Source organism: Setaria viridis, chromosome 5, assembly GCF_005286985.2.
Source record: "Setaria viridis chromosome 5, Setaria_viridis_v4.0, whole genome shotgun sequence".
Lineage (NCBI taxonomy): Eukaryota > Viridiplantae > Streptophyta > Magnoliopsida > Poales > Poaceae > Setaria > Setaria viridis.
Genome location: NC_048267.2, coordinates 10,597,775 through 10,616,640, shown reverse-complemented (window position 1 = coordinate 10,616,640; position 18,866 = coordinate 10,597,775). Strand labels below are relative to the sequence as shown.

Here is an 18,866-nt window from a genome sequence, read left to right as displayed (position 1 = left end):
CGGATTTGAGAGCAGAGCAGGGAAAGATGCCGAAACAGCACGGCATCCTCGTGCTCCAAGATGTACAGACCACTGTCGCGCCTCAGCGCCCGCGCGATGTACCCCGCCAGCCAGCTCGGTGCCGTGTTCCGCGCGTGGCTGTGCCTCCCGCGCGGCGACCCTCGCCTACCCGCTCGCCGCCGTTCATGGGCCCCACCGCTCGCGGCAGGCCGCGCGGACCAGCGTCGCCGAGGACAGGGAGGACCGAAGGAGAAGAGAGGAGAGAGGCGAAAGAGAAAGCTTGGCAGTGGTTCTGATTACTTCCCAGCCACGTCTCCCCTCTGCGTCTCCCCCTTCCTGCGTCGGCCGCGCCGCCTCTGCATATGTGGTTCTGATTACTTCGAGCGCAAGCAGAAGAAGAGGAGGGAAGGAAAAAGAAGAGACAAACATGTGGGTCCGTTCACAAAGGGTAAAATAGACTATTCACAACAAGTGTTCATGTTTTTGGAGCTGGAGCACTGTCACCAGCCAAACATGTGCAGCAGCTTCATGTTTTTCTGAAGTTGGTGGAGTGAAGCTGGAAAAGTGTGGGAAAGTGTGAAGTTGGTGGAGTGGATCTGGTTTTGTGAGGTGGGGTGCTGCCAAACACCCCCTAATTGTGCCTGAGAATTTTGCTACTTGGAAAAGAAAGCTGTACAGGCATTTTTGTTTTGATCAATTACTTGTTTTTTCTTCTGATTTCTTGCTACAATTTCTCGGTGTTAGGTTATACTACTACAATTGCTGGAGGTCTCTCATCAGGGCCTGGTCACAGGGATGGACCAGCGCAGAATGCTACCTTCTCTCCAGATTTCGAGCTTGCTTATGTCCCCAAGATTTGTGCATTGTTAGTTGCCGACGGAGGAAACCGGATGATTAGACAAATCAATCTAAAGCCAGAAGATTGTGCACGTGAGAAGCAATCAGGTAAATGCCGAATGGCTTCGTTTTGTCACCTACCTAACTTATTGTGTTACTACTGCCACCTGTTATATGGACAAGATTTATCCATTATAGTGCTCCTGTCTTTCAATTTACTAATACCACAGCCTGGGTGCAAAAAGGTTGGTAAAATGTACTTTATTCTTCCATTGTATATGAGTAGATTTCTTGATTATATGTGTTCTGCCTCATCTAGATATGCATCAACATTTTCGCTTCCACTATTGAACTTGAATTTCACCATATTTAACTCAAACTGACAGAATGTTTTAGGGGTTCAATTATGAAATTTTGATTCTTTTTTCCCTCACCCCTCTTGTTTCTGGGCTCAAAACTTTCCCCCTATGATCTATTAGCAAGGCCTGACAGCGTTATAGTTGGAATAGTGATACAATGTTCTGAGAACTCTCTGCTCCGCTGTTGGTGGAGAAAATTATAAATATAAACTACTCCACTGAATGGTCTATGTGGCGGAGGCCGAGTCTAAAATTTGAACCTCAAGCAGACCACATCTTTTTTTTCGATTGCCATTGGTGTTTTGCATGTTAAATTAAGAGCCTCCAAACAGGGCCTGGATTATATCTTCAAATTCCTCATAAGTCTAATAACCATGTCTTGTATTGAAGTATTAATGATAATGTTGGAAACCAGAGAAAATTATTTTCAGAGTAAGATCGAAAAACACCAGTACTCTCTTGACATTTCTTTATTACCTTTTGAAGATTTTTGGAGGTGCTTCCAGCATTGACAACCACTTCTACACATCTTCATTTGAGAAAAATATACCTGTAAGTGGCTTTCATACATACAGTGGTTAATTTTTTCAGATAATCAGCAAAGTCAATGTCACATGTTCTATAATTTCTGGGCAGGTATTCCTTGGTTTGCTGAGTGTGTGGAATGTTTCATTTCTTGGTTACCCAGCTAGAGTAAGCAACTTCTCCATTGCCGAATTATTTCCAGTTATGAATTAGTTATTGGTACATGTTCTGAGTAGTCTCCTTTTTTTGTCTATTGAATGTGTGCTAGGCAATATTACCATATTCCCAGGCACTTGAGAAACTGGCACCACATATTCAACACGTACTTTACTATGCTTTCTTTTAGTACTATCTGAACATTCTCTTTTGTTTTTTTGGTCGTGGCATGCTGACATATGATTATTATGTTATAAAGCTTAGTATGGAGAGTAACGGAAAAGGTATCTCCATTGATAGTGTTCAACTTCCCTTAGAGATCGGTGAAATCGATTTTGGTGAACCTGGAACTAATGGCCAACACAGCTTCTATCAATTAATCCATCAGGTAATAATATTACTTCCATACATGTGGCAATGTTACCAACTTGTAGCAATTTGTAAAGTTGTACCACTTGATCTACATTATGATGTGCCTGACACGGTACTATATCATGCATGAGAGTATGCCATAGGGAACTTTACTTCATAATCTTAGGCTGCTAAAATCAACTCGCAGTTAGATCTTGATAACATTTAACTGTACCCTTCCTTTCATGATTTGCCATATGCTTCCTCAGAATGCCTTAAAAACAAAATAGAAAAAAAATGACAAAAGAAATTGATTTAGTATGTTATCATCCTGTCTGTATTGATATTTTACCTTTGCATGTTTGCATTTTATTTGTCTGCACTAGGATTCCAATTATTTCTAAGTTATATAGCCAGCGCATTTTTTCAATCTGTATTGCTGGGTTGATAAGTGATAATTTCTCAGAGTAATGTTGAAGACAGCCGGTTTTGTTCAGGCTTATAGAAATTGTGAAAGAAACTCGAGGATAAGTCTGTCCACCTATTGTGAATATGTATCTTTATTGATTGTAATTGTATTGGACCATGCAGGGAAGGGTCATCCCTTGCGATTTTATTGTAGCCTGTTTACTTGAAAGGTATTTCCCTGGTACATCTGACTTCCGATGCTCTTGTTGACATTGTAATTCTTCAAATGCCTTTTAAAAATTAAAACATTTACAACTACACGTCTGTTATAGGGGAAACTGTGAGTAATCATGATGAATTGATGTCCAATTTCTTTGCCCAGCCTGATGCACTTGCTTATGGAAAGGTACATGCTGAATGCCTATACTTTGGACATGTACGTGTTTGATAAATTTTCTTGCTTTGCTTACTGAAACTAACTGCTTTTTTCAGACTCCTGAACAATTGCAAAGTGAAAAAGTTCCGGAACATCTTATCCCTCGTAAGGTGATTATTGTTCACCTATTACTTAAATCGATGCATCAGCATTATGCTTAACAGTATATATTTATCTTTTCTGATTGAGCCATCCTGACATCTTTTTGTTAGCAGACTTTTAAGGGAATTGGCCATCGCTAAGTTTGCTGCTGCCTACACTATCTGCATATGAGATTGGACAGGCCTGTTTGCGTACATCATTTAAATTGCAACCATTCAATCCTCAATAGGATTCTTGGCTTGATATGGGGAAGTAACAATGTATATATTCTTCAGCTTTTATCCATCTACGAGCACCGGATTGCAGTTCAAGGTTTCATATGGGAAATTAACTCGTTTGATCAGTGGGGAGTGGAGCTAGGGAAGGTATGTGCTTGATTTTCTGTGTCTTGCTCCCATATTTTCATTTTGTTCAAAGTTCCAGTTGTGTTGGCCCCCCATCTGGCAAGTCCCACGTTACTTTATTTCTGTGTTAACACGTTTGTACGTTGTCTTCTTGGCACCTGATTTTGATTATGTTCTTCTTGGAATTTTAAAATCATGGTCCTTACTTCTAAGCCATCTCTGGGTATTAATCCAATGCTAAATTAAAAACTTTGATTGAAGTCCTCCAGTCTAATTATTAATTTCACTCTACTAAAAATATTTATTAAAATGTTTTGTTTAGGGAATATATTTTATTTTCTTCTGTTATGGCAACTCTTGGCATTCGGATCATTAGTGTCTGATGTAAGTCTCTCTCCTTCCTTCATTCTCTGGCATTCATTTAACATTTTCCTAGCTTTTTGTTGCCCTACAAAATTTATTTCCAGTTTCCTTCTAATTAGAAATTTCTCTTAGGTTTTCATTTTTTCTGAGATGCAATTCAATGTTAGTTGTCTGAACTCTTGTAATCAGTAACAACCAATAAGACCATCAATGTATGTAATTGAGATGTCTTATTTGTATCCTTCACTCATAGCTAAATTACCTGCAGCAAGTAAGCACTCATATTTTTTTCGTCTGTTCAGTAGTAAATTTATTATTCTTTCTTCTCATGCTTAATGCCATGACACTCACAAAATAGCTCCAAAGAAGGCACGATGATTTTTTGTTTCTAAATTAAACTGGCTTCTTCCGTTTCATTCACTGTGACATCATGGCTGACTGGCTGTGTTGCAAAACCACACGTATGACTAAGATGGGATGAAAGGAGAGATTTCTTGTGTTCAAAACATAAATGGTCGAATAACTGGTTTTGTGATAGGCTCTTGAGGTAAATTTATTGTCCCTGAGAAAGAGTAGTATGCAGTAACGAGAGCTATCAATTGCCTTATTGTAACTCTGCTGCCTTATTGTAACTCTGCTTCTGTAGATCATATTCTTGCTTGCCCTTGTTAATTATCTCAGACCTCATTCTCCAAGGTGATGCGTGGAATACCTCGGGCAATTTTCAGCTGTTGAGAAATGTTAGTGGTGCTGGGACCATATGAATAATTTGGGTGGGAGCATCCTATTTAGCCTGGCAACCTCTCCTTTGCTTTGATTAAAATTATATATATCAACAAGACAACAATACTTCCCTTGGCAAAGAAAGTTAACTATACTGTGTACATGTCTTCAGATTTTTTCCCCCTAACCTCCTGATGTTGGACTTGCATAATCAGCTAACATTTCTTTTTTCTTGAGAATTTTTATAAGATATTCTTGCATCAGAATCTCCTGAGTTGGTAGGGGTTGCTTTAGTCAAGCTTCTGGTTTCAGTTGCTTTGGCAATTTCATCAAGCCTTTTTAAATATAGGTCTTACTGCAAAAATATTAGCGTTCTTCTTATCTTTCCTTTAAATTTGGTTACCTGCAGTCCCTTGTCTTATTCTCATTAGTGTTTCATCCATATTTGCAGCTACAATAGTATGTGCTTGGTAAGAATGCTACCTCCTGTTGTCCAGCTACGCTACCTTTACCCTAAGGTTTTGTGCTTTCTTTACTTGGAGTTTGCTCCATAATCCATAATTCAATGGTACTGGTTGCCTTGCCTCTGTATTAGGTGTTAAATTGAACCATAAAATTTGATTGTTGTCTTATGCAATTTTTCCCACTACATTCCTACTGTCCAGAAAACATTTTTTAATCATCATATGATGTCGTTTGGCAAGAAATACTCAATTTCTTATCAGAGCAATACATATTGCCGTATAGATGCTTTTAAGACAAGATTTATGTGAAAATATATATGAAGTTTATCTTTTTGGACTTTAGTTAAAGGTGGTTGAGTTTTGGTGGCTGCCAACTCTTCAAAGAAAGTTTCACTGTATGGTAATGACTCTATTGATTCTTACGGGGGAAAAAACCCAATGGACAGTCCACACATTTTTGCAATAAGAAACTCAACACTTCATGAAATAAAAAGAGATCAGTCTGACAAATGTTGATACATCAATCTTGTCTTGTAAATCTACATCTGTGCTTAACTAAGTTTTCCTGTTAATTTCAGATGAAGTTAACCATTCTATAATCTGAGGTGAGTATGTTATTCTTAGTGCTATAATACTTAAAAAAATCTAAGTGTAATAAAACTATTACTTGGATGACAAATAGAGTTACCTCATAACTACTCTTTTCAAAGAATACGAGTGTTTCATCTATATTAGTTTTTCCTATGAACCTAACAGAACAAATAGTGATTCATCAATCCATATGTATTTTGCCTAGACTGTGCACTCATGCCCCCCCCCCTCCAATAGGTCACCTTGGTTTACCCTCGTAGTGTGGAGAAATGTGTAAGTTGAGTTTGTGGTCCAGTACAGTTTTATTCACCCCACTCATTGGTAACTGATTCTTATGCTGTACATTTTTTTGCAAACTTTTTGATCCTAACTACCTAATGGTTGCTTTATTATCACCTCTTATTTAGGACCAGTCAGGTACCTCCTTTTGCTCTCTGATTATGTTTTTGTTTCAAAATTTTCCATATATGTGCATCGCTAATTAGTATGGTTAGAGAAACCTAAATATTAACTATTTCAGGCCACTATGCATTATTTTCTTTTGATGATGACAGTTACATGGTGCAAACAATGGAATAAAACACCCTCTATCAATTGATATTCATCAGTATGTACTCTTAGAAGCTTCACTTCCCCATGTTATCCTTGATTACATAATGATCGATGAATACTGGTAAGTACATCATAGCGAAAGAGGACCTGGTTTTTCGATCAATCTCTAAATTGGTATTCATTTCATAGTATGTTTTAGGGTTAAACGAGCAGATGATTTTTTTCATTCGTATGCAGTATTTGGTCCAGCTTGACCATATACAAAACAGTGAAATTTTATGCAAGAAATTTCTAGGAAGCATTTGCTATGGTGTTTGCATTTGTGGGAACCTTGACTGAGAGATTCAGCATGAAGAGCTTTAGCTTGAATTAGCATGGATCAAGGTGACTGATATCTTGCATTAGAGATGTATATCTGCCTAGACCAGCTTCCTCTTCTTGCAATTTCCCCAAAATCACGCAATGCTCTGCTTTGAATACCGTCACACTTACATACATAGAAAATACTCCTCCACAGTCTACTCTTGAGATGTTTACCGATTTGTCCACTTGATCAACAAATATTGTTGTTAGATGTATTTATTTACTTTAATGCTCACCTTCTATCACTACTATTTAATTATATACTATGTTACCATAGCACTTATTTCAATAACAACTTGTTTACTTTTCCATACGAGCAAAGGCAACGTGATTGTGATTACTATACAATTATGCTACTTGATTCCCATTCCAATTTCCTACCTTCACATTGATGAATATATAGGAAGAATTACACAACTTTTTCAAAGTTAATGCTTATACTATCACATGCAGGCATTAATTGTCATTATTAAAATCATAATTTCTTCCGTCACATCAAGACATAAAGAACTAAATATAAGTGCATGCAACTGCCTAATTAGTACCACTAATTTTATTGTTTCCCCAAATGACACGACGAATACACGACAAGAAAATTAGCCACCACGACATTTCATACATGTCCACCTTTACCTACAGATGTTTGTAACTAGGACTATCTTATATAAATAGCTATCCAAGATGCAACGCACTTTCATCTCTTCAGACTATGACCTTTCCAAATGGTAACCACCTTAAGAACGAAGTAAACACGAAGGCGTCATTGTAATATGCAATAGGCAACCAAAAGCGTAGGTATGAATTTTCCCTTGTTCAAATCATTTCTTCTGTCGTACAACGCATCAAATCGCTACTACTCCAACATGAAAATTGAGAAGTTACTTTAAATGCTGCAGAATTATGTCATATGTTCAGATACCAAAGAAGCTATTTTTCGATCAAATTGCGCAAGAACTAGGTCTTTATGTGTCTAGAACAAATGTGAGAGAAATGAGTCATTCCATCTTCACTGCTTCCATTACTATTATGGGAACGCAGTGAACACCTCCTCCGCATAATAAGGAAGCAACTTACTACAGCGATTTCGTAGATACTGTAGGCGGAGCAATCGAATTAGCCTATGACGATGCCATTCACAGTATCACAAGCGAAGGGAAATTGACTTTGGTCGATCACAACCATGCCAACCTATTGAAAACTCAGAAAGAGAAGGATCAGCTATGTCTTGGGCATGAATTTTTGAAGACATATGTGTCGCTCAGATGAAACTCTTGAAAAAGATAGAAAATCAACATCACAACTTCATCGCTGAGATCCAGAGCTATCCGCCAACTTCAGCAACGCACTTCCTCTTGCAATTTCCCCAAATACAGGCAATGCTACTGCTTCAAAAGCCGTCACACTTACATACACAGGAAATACTCCTCCATAATCTACTCTTGAGATGTTTATCGACCAGTTTGTCTACTTGGTCAACAAACCTTGCTGTTAGATGTGCTTATTTACTTTAATACTCATATTCTATCACTACTATGTAATTATATACTATGTTACTATATCACTTATTTCAATAACAACCAGTTTACTTTTTCATATGAGCAAAGGCAACGTGACTGTGATTACCATACATTTATCCTACTCGATTCCCATTCCAATTTCCTATCTTCACATTGATGAATATATAGGAATAATTATGCAACTCCTTCAAAGTTAATGCTTATACTATCGCATGCGGACATTAATTGTCATTATTAAAATCATAATTTCTCCTGTCACATCAGAACATAAAGACCTAAACATTAGTGCATGCAGCTGCCTGATTAGTACCACCAATTTTATTTTTTTCCCAAAACATATCACACTCTTGATGCTAATACACGAACATCAATCCTTTTAATGAAAATTTGTCATAATTGGTTAGAAAATTGGCGTGCCGGAGGCGCGCCCTAGACTCTAGTGAGTGTAGTGCCGTAGTCTGAACGTTACTGTATGAAGTACATAAGGTTCATTTTCCCTCAAGCTCGCAGATTATAGAATCAAGATTTTACAGTCCAATCTTGTGATGCAAACACCCTCTAATTGCGTCCCACCGCATCAAGCAGGTCTGAATATTTACAAAGTACATAAGGTTCATTTCCGCTCGACGTGACTAGGGCATGTTTGGATCTCTAGATTATAGAACCCAAATTTTACATTGCGTGGTCCACAATGGGGTGCGGCTAGTAATCACTGAACGCAACAAATTCACCACTTGTCGCCTTAAGAATGGAACACAAGCACCTAGCGGGAGAAAACTATGCAAGAAAAGATTCTGCATGCAAGCAAAGACAAGATTGATGACATCATCCACATGCATGCAGTTTTGAAACAAAAAAAGTCATAAATCATAAACCGAGCACCCAAATTAAATTGTGAGTGCACTACTGCATTTTGTGAGTGCACTACTGCATTTCTTACGATATGAGCTTTGAAACAAGATCACACTCAGACTATGTTTGGATGAATTTTTTAAAAAAATATTTTTTAAATATGAAATATTAAATTTGATTACAGCAAATAAATACTTGAATAACTAGAACAAATAATTGTCTAATATGAAAAAATAACAGGATGGACAAATGATTATATACAACGAATGGAATACTAAACATCACTAAGATTGCATGATGCAAATAAAACAGACGTAAATTAGTGTACTGTAAATAAAAGATTGAAAAATTGATTGTGTAAGATAAAACAGTAGAATATGAACATCAAGTTAGAAGATTCTTTTAAGATATATACACCTAGAACAAATTATACGGACTCAAATATTATACTAATTGAACAAGTTATATAAACTCACGGAACAAATTATACAAACTTACAGAATAAAATAGTACAGTACACATCTAACACATTATATTAATTCACAGAAAAAAGATTTATATACCTTAAACAAATTGTAGGAACTCATAAAACAAGTATTTATACACCTAAAACAAATTATATAAACTCACCGAAAAAAAATGTACACTTGGGACAAAAATATTATGGATATATAACGGTATTTTAATCCACGAGTCTACATGCTTAACCATTTTAATGGATAAATACATTATATTTAAGAACGGAAGGAGTATTTATCTAAATAAATTATATAAATTTAAGGGCAAAATACATACATCTTAAACAATCACATTGTGACTATAAATAAATATCAATACATTAAGAAGTAAACAGATAAAATAAATATTATAGTTCATTAAAGTAGAAATTAATAGGAAAAATGAATACAAGAAGAACTAATATAAAAAAGAATGGAAAAATTTGAAAATATAAGACACCATACGAAAAAACGGAAGAAAAGAAACACGAAAGAAGTAGAATAATCATCAGAAGAAAGAAGAAAGGAAAAAAATAGAGAGAAAAAGAAAAAATGAGAAAGAGATTATAAACAGAAAAAAATCAAAAAAAGAAAAGAAAAAGGAACCCACCTCGGTGGTTCGCGTGCGGCGCGTCTCACGCTACTATTCACGTGCGAATGGTGCGGTGAGCAGCAAGCGGTAGAAGGTACTTGTTGGGCTGATTTTAGGCCACATGCCATTTATTATTGTTGGGCCACACCGGAAGGAGGAACCCACGCAGCAGGGGAGTAGAAGGCGACACGCGGCTATTTGCCACGTATGCGACATATAGCCGCGGCGCCACAATGGTGGTTGTATCCTCGGCCTGCTTATGCTTGGAATTAACCCTAAAATTGATGCCATGTGTTTCACACTTTCACTAATGCGGCTTTTTATTCATTGTTTTGGAGACATTTTTGTTGTCAACAATGAGGCGCTTGTGCTGTTTTTGCTGATCTCAACATTTATCATTCCAGGCTTGGGTAAGCGTTGGTATGTTTGTGTTTATGCGTGTGTCGATTTTATACTTGTGCATACGCGCTGATGATAGATCTTTATGGAAACCTGAAGGGAATCAAAGCAATCTATTTTTGGATAGTGAATGAAAGAATTGCCCTCGTATGTAGAGAATGGATGGGCCTAGAAGCTTAGTTGAGTTTGGGCTTTAGTTTGCCCAAGATAGAATTCAGCCCTCATATCTTGTAGACTGGATGGGCCACGATATGGTTGTTGCAATCAAGCCCAATACGCGTCTGAGCGCCTAGTAGCCCAACAAGCAGTAGCAAAAATCAGAGTCCAATTTTTGCGCTCATGCTCTCGAGCAACGATAGTGCAGAAAATCTCTGGTGCTCCCAACTTCCGAAAGACCAGAAAGGCAGAAGATACTACTCCTACATCCTACTCCCTCCGTTCCAAATTATAAGTCATTTCAACTTTCTTGAAGAGTCAAAACATCTCAAGTTTGACCAAATTTATACAATAAAGTGCTAACATTCATGATATCAAATAGGTACCATTAGTTTCTTCATTAAATATATTTTCATAGTATATCTATTCGGTGCCATAAACTTTTGCGATTTTCTCTATAATTTTAGTCAAACATAAAAATATTTGACTCTCCAAAAAAGTTGGAATGACTTATAATTTGGAACGGAGACTACTTATGCGTATAAAAAAAATACCACAAAACACCAATGCCGCGAGTAGTGAAAATATCTAACAAAAAAATGGTAGTGCAGTCCAATATGCTCTTGGTGCATCCACTCAAGAAAGAAAAAGAATGGCCGTGAATGGAATCAGATCCGGCCGTTGGTAAGGTCGACATCGGCCCATGGTTTCTGAACAGAAGAAGCAGAGAGCGAGATGAAGTCCATTGCTCACGCAAAGCTTCTATTAGCTGCATTTCCAACGCAAAGCCGATGGATCGATGCGACTCTGTCGGCTCTACACTGTGGCACCGATTGGTTTCTGGCAAATTTACTATCGGTAGAGTCGTCTTATTGAGCCGGATGTCACAAATTTGGTTTATCCCGTTGTTTTATTGAGTTGGATGCGACAAATTTGTAGCCTGTTCGTTTCAGCTTATCAGCTGGTTTATCAGCCACCGAACAATATTTTTTCTCTCACAACAAATCAGCCGTTTCAGCTTTTCAGCCAGCTTATAAGTTCAGCCGAACAACGGTGGTTTCCAGCTCTGACAGGCGATGCGCTATATTCTTTAATCAATCTGCTTATCGGTGTCCTGTCAGGATAAGCACGCTGTTAATAAACTTCAGTCAAATGTCACATGTCTTTGACCGGAGAGACCGAGGGAGATTAGATAGTACTCTCTCTGTTCTGATTTACTGTTAGCTCAAATTTGAGACACTCCATCCGTCGCTTTCAACTTACTCCGTAGACAGCAGTCTCGACGCCAGAGAAGAGAGATTCTAGGCTACTCGGTGGATTCTGGAATCCGATCCGATGGATTCAATTCCGTGGCAGCCAAGTCCAGTCCTTGATCTGGTCCAACAAATTCCGTCGCCCGCCGTGTGACGCGCACGCCCACGCGCCCCTCGCTGGTGAGCCCGGCCTGTACAAGTGGGCCTCGATATATAGCACTAGTGGGTGGTGACTTGGGTTTAGTCCAAACCCACGCCACCTCCCTCCTGAATCCCAATCCCTCCAGCGCGAGGCACGAGCTCCTCTCCGCCGCTCCGCTGCCTTTCCTCTCGCCGGAATCCTAAACCCTAGCGCCCCCGCGCGCGCGTCGAGAGTCGAGACCACTCGCCCGGACCCGGGAGGAGATGGGCACCGGGGGAGACGGGGAGAAGGCGGCCCCGGCGCTGCCGCTGGAGGCGCTGCTGGCGCTCGGGCTCGACCAGCGCACCGCGGAGAACGCGCTCGTCAACAGCAAGGTCACCGCCAACCTCGCCGCCGTCATAGCCGAGGTGAGGATCGCTGCCCGGTCGCGCTCGCCGTTTTGGGTCTCCGCGGGGGGTAGTGTCTACTGTTGATGCGGAATTTCGGGGTTTAATTTAGATTTTAGCTTGTCCCGGGTGTGGGATTTGGTGTTAGAATGATATGGATGCAGACGTGCGCACTTTTTTTATGCGTCTCGTATATGATTTTTTTTAAAATCCGTACTGCCCAATTTAGCTCATTCCAGCTCGATTGTGAACTGTGGCGAGTAATTCTGGTTCCTAGTTCTGCAAATCTGCTACCCGCTTCACGTTTTGTCACAGCACCACCACCATTTGATCCACGCTTGCTTGGTTTCATCAGTACCGTTTGTGTGATCTGCTTAATGCTTTGCCAAAAGTTTCTCTAGGCTTGTCTTGTGCTGCTACATTTTAGCCTTTTCCCCACCTACAATCCTGTTTGGATAATTTTGCAGTCCTTTATGACAGACATGCCCAGCACAACTAGTCATTTTGTACATAGTGTGCCTGGTCGAATTCAGTACAACTCGATGTGATTTAGGATAGGAATTCGGACATCTTGAATGCTAGTTGTTACTGTCACCTTTTTCATGAACTTATCCTAGCATGGATATTGATGTTATCTTATTGTTATTCTAACAGTTTGCACTGCTAATCTCATTGAAACATGCTGCATTTTCCCATTTAATTAACTGGTCTTACCTGTCAACAACAGGCTGGCATAAAGGAATGTGACAAGTCAGTTGGCAATCTTCTCTATGCAGTAAGCACCTAGACCAATGGATCATGAGTAATCTACTAATTGAGGATTTTTTATGTGTAACTCATAAAGCTGAACTTACTCATGTGTAAAACAGGTCGCCACTAAGTACCCAACTAATGCACTTGTTCATCGTCCTGTCCTTATTAAATATGTCTTGTCAATAAAGGTATGCCCCCGTTTTTATTCTTGAATTCTGTGAGTTAGTTTTGTGGGTGCCAACATAGTGTTTTCTTTTTTCACCACTCATTGTCTTGATGATGTGAACATGAAATCCCTTTTCAGATAAAGAACCCTGCACAGCTAGATGCTGCTTTGTCATTTCTTACCAATACAGGTCCTGATTCTCTGGATGTCGAGAAGTTTGAGGAAGCATGTGGTGTAGGTATGTTTCCTTTGAACGCCCTGTATCAATATGCTTCTGCAAATTATAATGTATGCGATGCATAGCTCTTAGAATTTTCTGGTATTGCTACGAGCTTATCTGTTTCTTCTGATACTGATGAATTTTTTCTGTTTATACATTTGCTGATTGAAAGGGTTTGTTGTTATTGTTGCTTTTGCTGCTCCTGCTATACGTTTGCTGATTGAATGCATTTTCCTGTTGAATATGAAAAAGGGAAGCTCTCAGGAAGTAGTTTATTCTTAGACTCGGTCCATTTCATCGGAAACACTGGGTGCTAAGACAATAATGATTAAATTGACAAGTTTGACTATTGGATATGAAACGACATTTACTTTTGTTAATAGTTTATTCTCAGTTCATATCACCTGACCATTTATAACTAGGCCACAATACTGTGCCTGCAGGTGTGGTTGTTTCTATTGAGGAGATTAAATCAACTGTTACTGATGTTCTTGAGGAGAATATGGAAGCTATAAAGGAGCAGCGGTATCACATGAATGGTTTGGCTTCCAATTCGACTTGCATGATAAATTGCAAAGAAGTTTATGATAAAAAATCCGCATTATGCTAACTGTTTTGTATCATATTGAATGCACATACACACTCTTAGTTAGTTTAGTAATTTATACTGATGGATGACCATGGGACCTAATCCTTAATCATGTCCTTTTCCTCAGTTGGTACCCTATGCGGACAGGTTAGGAAGAGACACCCATGGGGTGATGCTAAGGCGATAAAGGTGCAAAGCATATATGAAACATGATTGTTTGGGTTGTCTTATTTGTTTTGAGCACCAATATATTTGGGTTGTCTTTTATTTGTTTTGAGCACCAATATAATCTGCTTGTACAGGAGGAAATTGACAAGAGGCTTGCAGAAATACTAGGTCCGAAGACAGAAGCTGACAATATAAAACCAGTGAAAAAGAAGAAGGAAAAACCGGCAAAAGTTGAGGTTGGCAAGATGATATGTACTATCCAAGTTCAAAGTAGTGTGATTTGATTTATTGCACCACTTAGTTATGGTTTCTGTGAAATGCAGGAGAAAAAAGTTGCAGTTGCCACTTCTGCCCCACCATCTGAGGAGGAATTAAACCCGTATACTATATTTCCTCAGCCAGAGGAAAACTTTAAGGTTCTGCTCCACTCTTCTCTGGCATACAAGTCATAGTTATGGCACTCAGGCACACCTATAGAGTTTGTTATAGTTTGTTTCTTTTTCCATCACAGTAAGTTTTCTTCAGTGATTCTGATTTCTTCGTATGATCTAGGTTCACACAGAAATATTCTTTAGCAATGGGAACATATGGAGAGCACATAACACAAAGGAAATTTTAGAAAAACATCTGAAGGCAACTGGAGGAAAAGTGATGACCCGTTTTCCACCAGAACCCAATGGATATCTTCATATTGGTCATGCCAAGGTTTTGATAATCTCCGTCATGAATGCATTTCATGGACATCAAATTTTTAAAATTTGGGGGTATATACTTACATGCTTCATCATACAGGCTATGTTTATTGATTTTGGGCTGGCTAAGGAGCGAAATGGTCATTGCTACCTTAGGTAATAAGATTTCCATTGGGAATGGTTTCCTCTAGCTAACTAACCATTTTTAGAAGTGTTCATTCATGGCTGTTGATGCTACCTTCAGTATAATTTTAGTATAAAAATGCATTGGAAGAATTCCTTTTCAGCTTTGTCCAAATTTTCTGTTGTAGATCATGGAAATTTATGCTTTTCTTGTTTATACAACATTTATTTACCCCTACATTGCTGTGAGACTTGTGCTCAGTTTTGCTTGATTTGTAATTTGATGAAGACATTGATGTTGCTTCAGTTCTTTTACATTACAATATTTCATGTTTATTTGGACAACAGGTTTGATGACACAAATCCAGAAGCTGAAAAGAAAGAATACATAGATCACATTCAGGAAATCGTCCATTGGATGGGATGGGAGCCCTACAAAGTAACATACACAAGTGACTATTTCCAAGCTTTGTACGAGCATGCAGTTGAGTTAATACGGAGAGGGCTAGCCTATGTAGATCACCAGGTACATACCACCTCTCCTGTTCACCATTTGATCCAATAGTGATTAAAGTGCAACCTGTGTCATCATGGGGAAAGGATGTTGATGTTTAGTCCTTGAGAAATAAAATGCCTGCATGCTGACTTGTATACTTACCAGACCGCAGAAGAAATCAAGGAGTACAGGGAAAAGAAGATGAATAGTCCATGGAGGGATAGACCAATTGAAGAGTCGCTGAAATTATTTGAAGACATGAGGCGTGGGTTGATTGCTGAGGGCGCGGCAACTCTCCGAATGAAGCAGGACATGCAGAATGACAACAAAAACATGTCTGACTTAATAGCATATAGAATAAAAGTAAGTATGGTGCTCAACTGAGAATTTAATTATCATAGCACAGAACATCAGAACTCATTGTTTATACACGTACAGTTCACCCCTCATCCACATGCTGGCGACAAGTGGTGTATCTATCCAAGCTATGACTATGCTCATTGCATGGTTGATTCTCTTGAAAACATCACACATTCGGTAATTTTTTTTTCTTTACCAAATAGTTTTGAGTTGGGTTAACAATAACATGTGAGGGACTAAGCATGTTTTTTTCTCATTTGTTAGTTGTGCACACTTGAATTTGATATACGTCGCCCTTCATACTACTGGCTGCTTGTTGCCTTGGACCTCTATCAGCCATATGTGTGGGAATATTCGAGGCTAAACATATCAAATACTGTGATGTCTAAAAGAAAGGTAAGTAAATGAAGCTAAATGAGAAGACCAATGCTATGCTAGTTCGTGTTATGATGTATGATCAATAATGTCATATTCTTGTCCATTTGTCGTTGTTCTGGTGCAGTTGAATCGACTTGTGACAGAGAAGTGGGTAGATGGGTGGGATGATCCCCGCTTGTTGACATTGGCAGGACTCCGGCGACGGGGAGTATCATCAACCGCGATTAATTCGTTTATCCGTGGAATTGGGATAACTAGAAGGTAGAAGTACATGAGTTGCTGTTTTGGAATACTTATAGATATGTTTTGGTCTATCCATAATCACATAATTTTTTATATACTTCATTCTGCTTTATCTGAATGTATTTTGTCATATTTTTTATACAGTGACAATAGCTTAATTCGTGTTGACCGTCTGGAATATCACATCAGGGAAGAGCTTAATAAAACAGCTCCTCGAACGATGGTTGTTTTGCGCCCTCTAAAGGTTTGGTGTTCAGTTCTGGTTCTAGATTACGTTGTGCCTTTGTGGTCCATTATTGTTCATTGTGCTACCTTTTTTATTTTTAGGTTGTAATAACTAACTTGGAAGAAGGAAAAGTAATGGATCTTGATGGGAAAATGTGGCCTGATGCTTCTGATACTGATGCTTCCTCCCACTACAAGGTATCTCTCATTTTTAGTGTATGATACAAGAACAATATGCCTTTTTGCTCTATGTCAACTTAAAATGCTGTGTGCAATGTGCTATAAGAAAACCATAAATTCACTGCTCTGTGGCCTTCAAATCTTCCATAGTGCATAAATGTATCACATTCTTTCATTATGCAGGTTCCTTTCTCAAGAACTGTCTACATTGAGAGTACTGATTTTCGCCTAAAGGACTCAAAAGATTACTATGGGCTAGCCCCTGGTAAATCTGTCATGCTAAGGTACCTTTATTTTTGAGAAAGTTGTTCTGGATCTACTTGCCTATCAATTTCACATTCTGTACAGTAACATGGCATTTTCCCCTCAATTACTAGGTATGCATTCCCCATAAAATGCACAGATGTTATCTACGGTAATAGCCCTGATGATATCGTTGAAATTCGAGCTGAATATGATCCTTTGAAGACTTCTAAACTTAAGGTAACAGTCCACTGGAATCTTTTCAAAACTGTTAGTTTGATTCTGCTATTTGGGCATTTTGCAAGTAAGATAAATCTAGTTTGGACACCCAACAAAAGAAATCTGGATGACTGACTTGGCTTGAAACTCTTACAGGGTGTTCTGCACTGGGTTGCTGAGCCAGCACCTGGTATTGAACCATTAAAGGTGGAAGTTAGATTGTTCGAGAAATTGTTCATGTCAGAGGTATTGTGCAGCTTACTGTTCTTACTGCTGTTCCAAGTGCTTGTTACGCTGAGAGTCACCAACATCTTTGTTGCTCTGCATCTAGAATCCTGCTGAATTGGAGGACTGGCTGGGGGATCTTAACCCACACTCAAAAGAGGTGATAAAGGACGCCTATGCTGTACCGTCACTTGCCACTGCGGTTCTGGGTGACAAGTTCCAGTTTGAGCGCCTCGGTGATTTCAGAACTAGAGAACCTCATGTTTTTACACCATTCAATCAATGGGTTTTCTTGACTCAACTAATCGTCCTACTTTGATGTGGATTTCAGGCTACTTTGCGGTAGATACCGACTCCACGCCTGAGAAGCTGGTGTTCAACAGAACAGTTACCCTCCGCGATTCATTTGGCAAAGCTGGACCCAAGTGACCGCGTCGGTTTTGTTTGGGTGCAGAGGCGCACCTGAACTATACAGTTTGTGAAGAAAATGATAGTTTAATCCATGACAACAGTTTAAAGGCCTTCCACCCTGTAAAATGTGCATGTGACTGCTGTTTGCTTGCTTTGATTGAATCTGATTTTGTATGATCTTTTTAGTGGTAGGGTACCCAATTTGTGTCAAAAGCTACATATGCATGATTTGGGATGTCCGCAATCAAAAGCTGCATATACTATCATTATTTGGAGCTTATTTCCGGCATGGTTGTTGGTGACATAAGAAGTAGTGGCAAACTGTCCTTATAGCATATAAGCATACTACTACTAATTCTACTAATTCCGTTCCAAATTACAGGTTATTTTGCCTTTTATAGATCCTTTGTAGCTAGATTTTGATATGTATCCAGAGTAAAATTATATATCTAGAAGAATTAAAACAACTTGCAATTCGAAACGGAGGGAGTACTGACAACCTGTAATTCAAAATGGAGGGAGTACTTGCAATTCTTATAGATCCTTTGTAGCTAGATTTTGATATGTATCCAGAGTAAAATTATATATCTAGAAGAATTAAAACAACTTGCAATTGAAAACGGAGGGAGTACTGACAACCTGTAATTCAAAATGGAGGGAGTACTTGCAATTCGAAACGGAGGGAGTAGTGGCAACCTGTAATTTGAAATGGAGGGAGTACGTAGCGTAACTAAAACAACTTGCAATTCGAAACGGAGGGAGTACTAACAACCTGTAATTCAAAATGGAGGGAGTACTTGAAAAAAA

At 38.8% G+C, this 18,866-nt stretch overlaps 1 protein-coding gene and 2 long non-coding RNA genes across 3 annotated transcripts; all 3 read left to right on the top strand.

Annotated features, from left to right (window-relative positions):
• Window positions 1-1,683: 1,683 nt before the first annotated feature.
• Window positions 1,684-2,042, top strand: LOC117859007 (uncharacterized). The gene is made up of 3 exons (XR_004641084.2): window positions 1,684-1,748; window positions 1,833-1,889; window positions 1,990-2,042. It is a non-coding gene; the product is annotated as an uncharacterized lncRNA (long non-coding RNA).
• Window positions 2,043-2,831: 789 nt separating this feature from the next.
• On the top strand, window positions 2,832-3,182 carry LOC117859006 (uncharacterized). The gene is made up of 3 exons (XR_004641083.2): window positions 2,832-2,866; window positions 2,969-3,042; window positions 3,129-3,182. It is a non-coding gene; the product is annotated as an uncharacterized lncRNA (long non-coding RNA).
• An 8,897-nt stretch (window positions 3,183-12,079) lies between these two features.
• Window positions 12,080-18,339, top strand: LOC117857020 (glutamine--tRNA ligase). Its single transcript, XM_034739490.2, has 22 exons — window positions 12,080-12,389; window positions 13,096-13,143; window positions 13,238-13,309; window positions 13,426-13,525; window positions 13,951-14,046; window positions 14,224-14,285; window positions 14,399-14,500; window positions 14,588-14,680; window positions 14,817-14,969; window positions 15,057-15,112; window positions 15,428-15,605; window positions 15,741-15,938; window positions 16,014-16,112; window positions 16,200-16,331; window positions 16,438-16,574; window positions 16,701-16,800; window positions 16,884-16,979; window positions 17,145-17,245; window positions 17,339-17,444; window positions 17,580-17,669; window positions 17,755-17,884; window positions 17,980-18,339. The coding sequence occupies exons 1-22, from the start codon at window positions 12,246-12,248 to the stop codon at window positions 18,075-18,077; spliced, it is 2,391 nt and encodes a 796-aa protein (XP_034595381.1). The 5' UTR covers window positions 12,080-12,245; the 3' UTR covers window positions 18,078-18,339.
• Window positions 18,340-18,866: the final 527 nt, after the last annotated feature.

Bases quoted from the DNA above. Each gene is read 5' to 3' on its own strand.
- LOC117857020 (XM_034739490.2), top strand. From the start codon at position 12,246: ATGGGCACCGGGGGAGACGGGGAGAAGGCGGCCCCGGCGCTGCCGCTG. The intron at 14,970-15,056 runs GTTTTGATAATC...TTCATCATACAG, and splicing joins TTCATATTGGTCATGCCAAG to GCTATGTTTATTGATTTTGG. The intron at 17,670-17,754 runs GTATTGTGCAGC...CTCTGCATCTAG, and splicing joins AGAAATTGTTCATGTCAGAG to AATCCTGCTGAATTGGAGGA.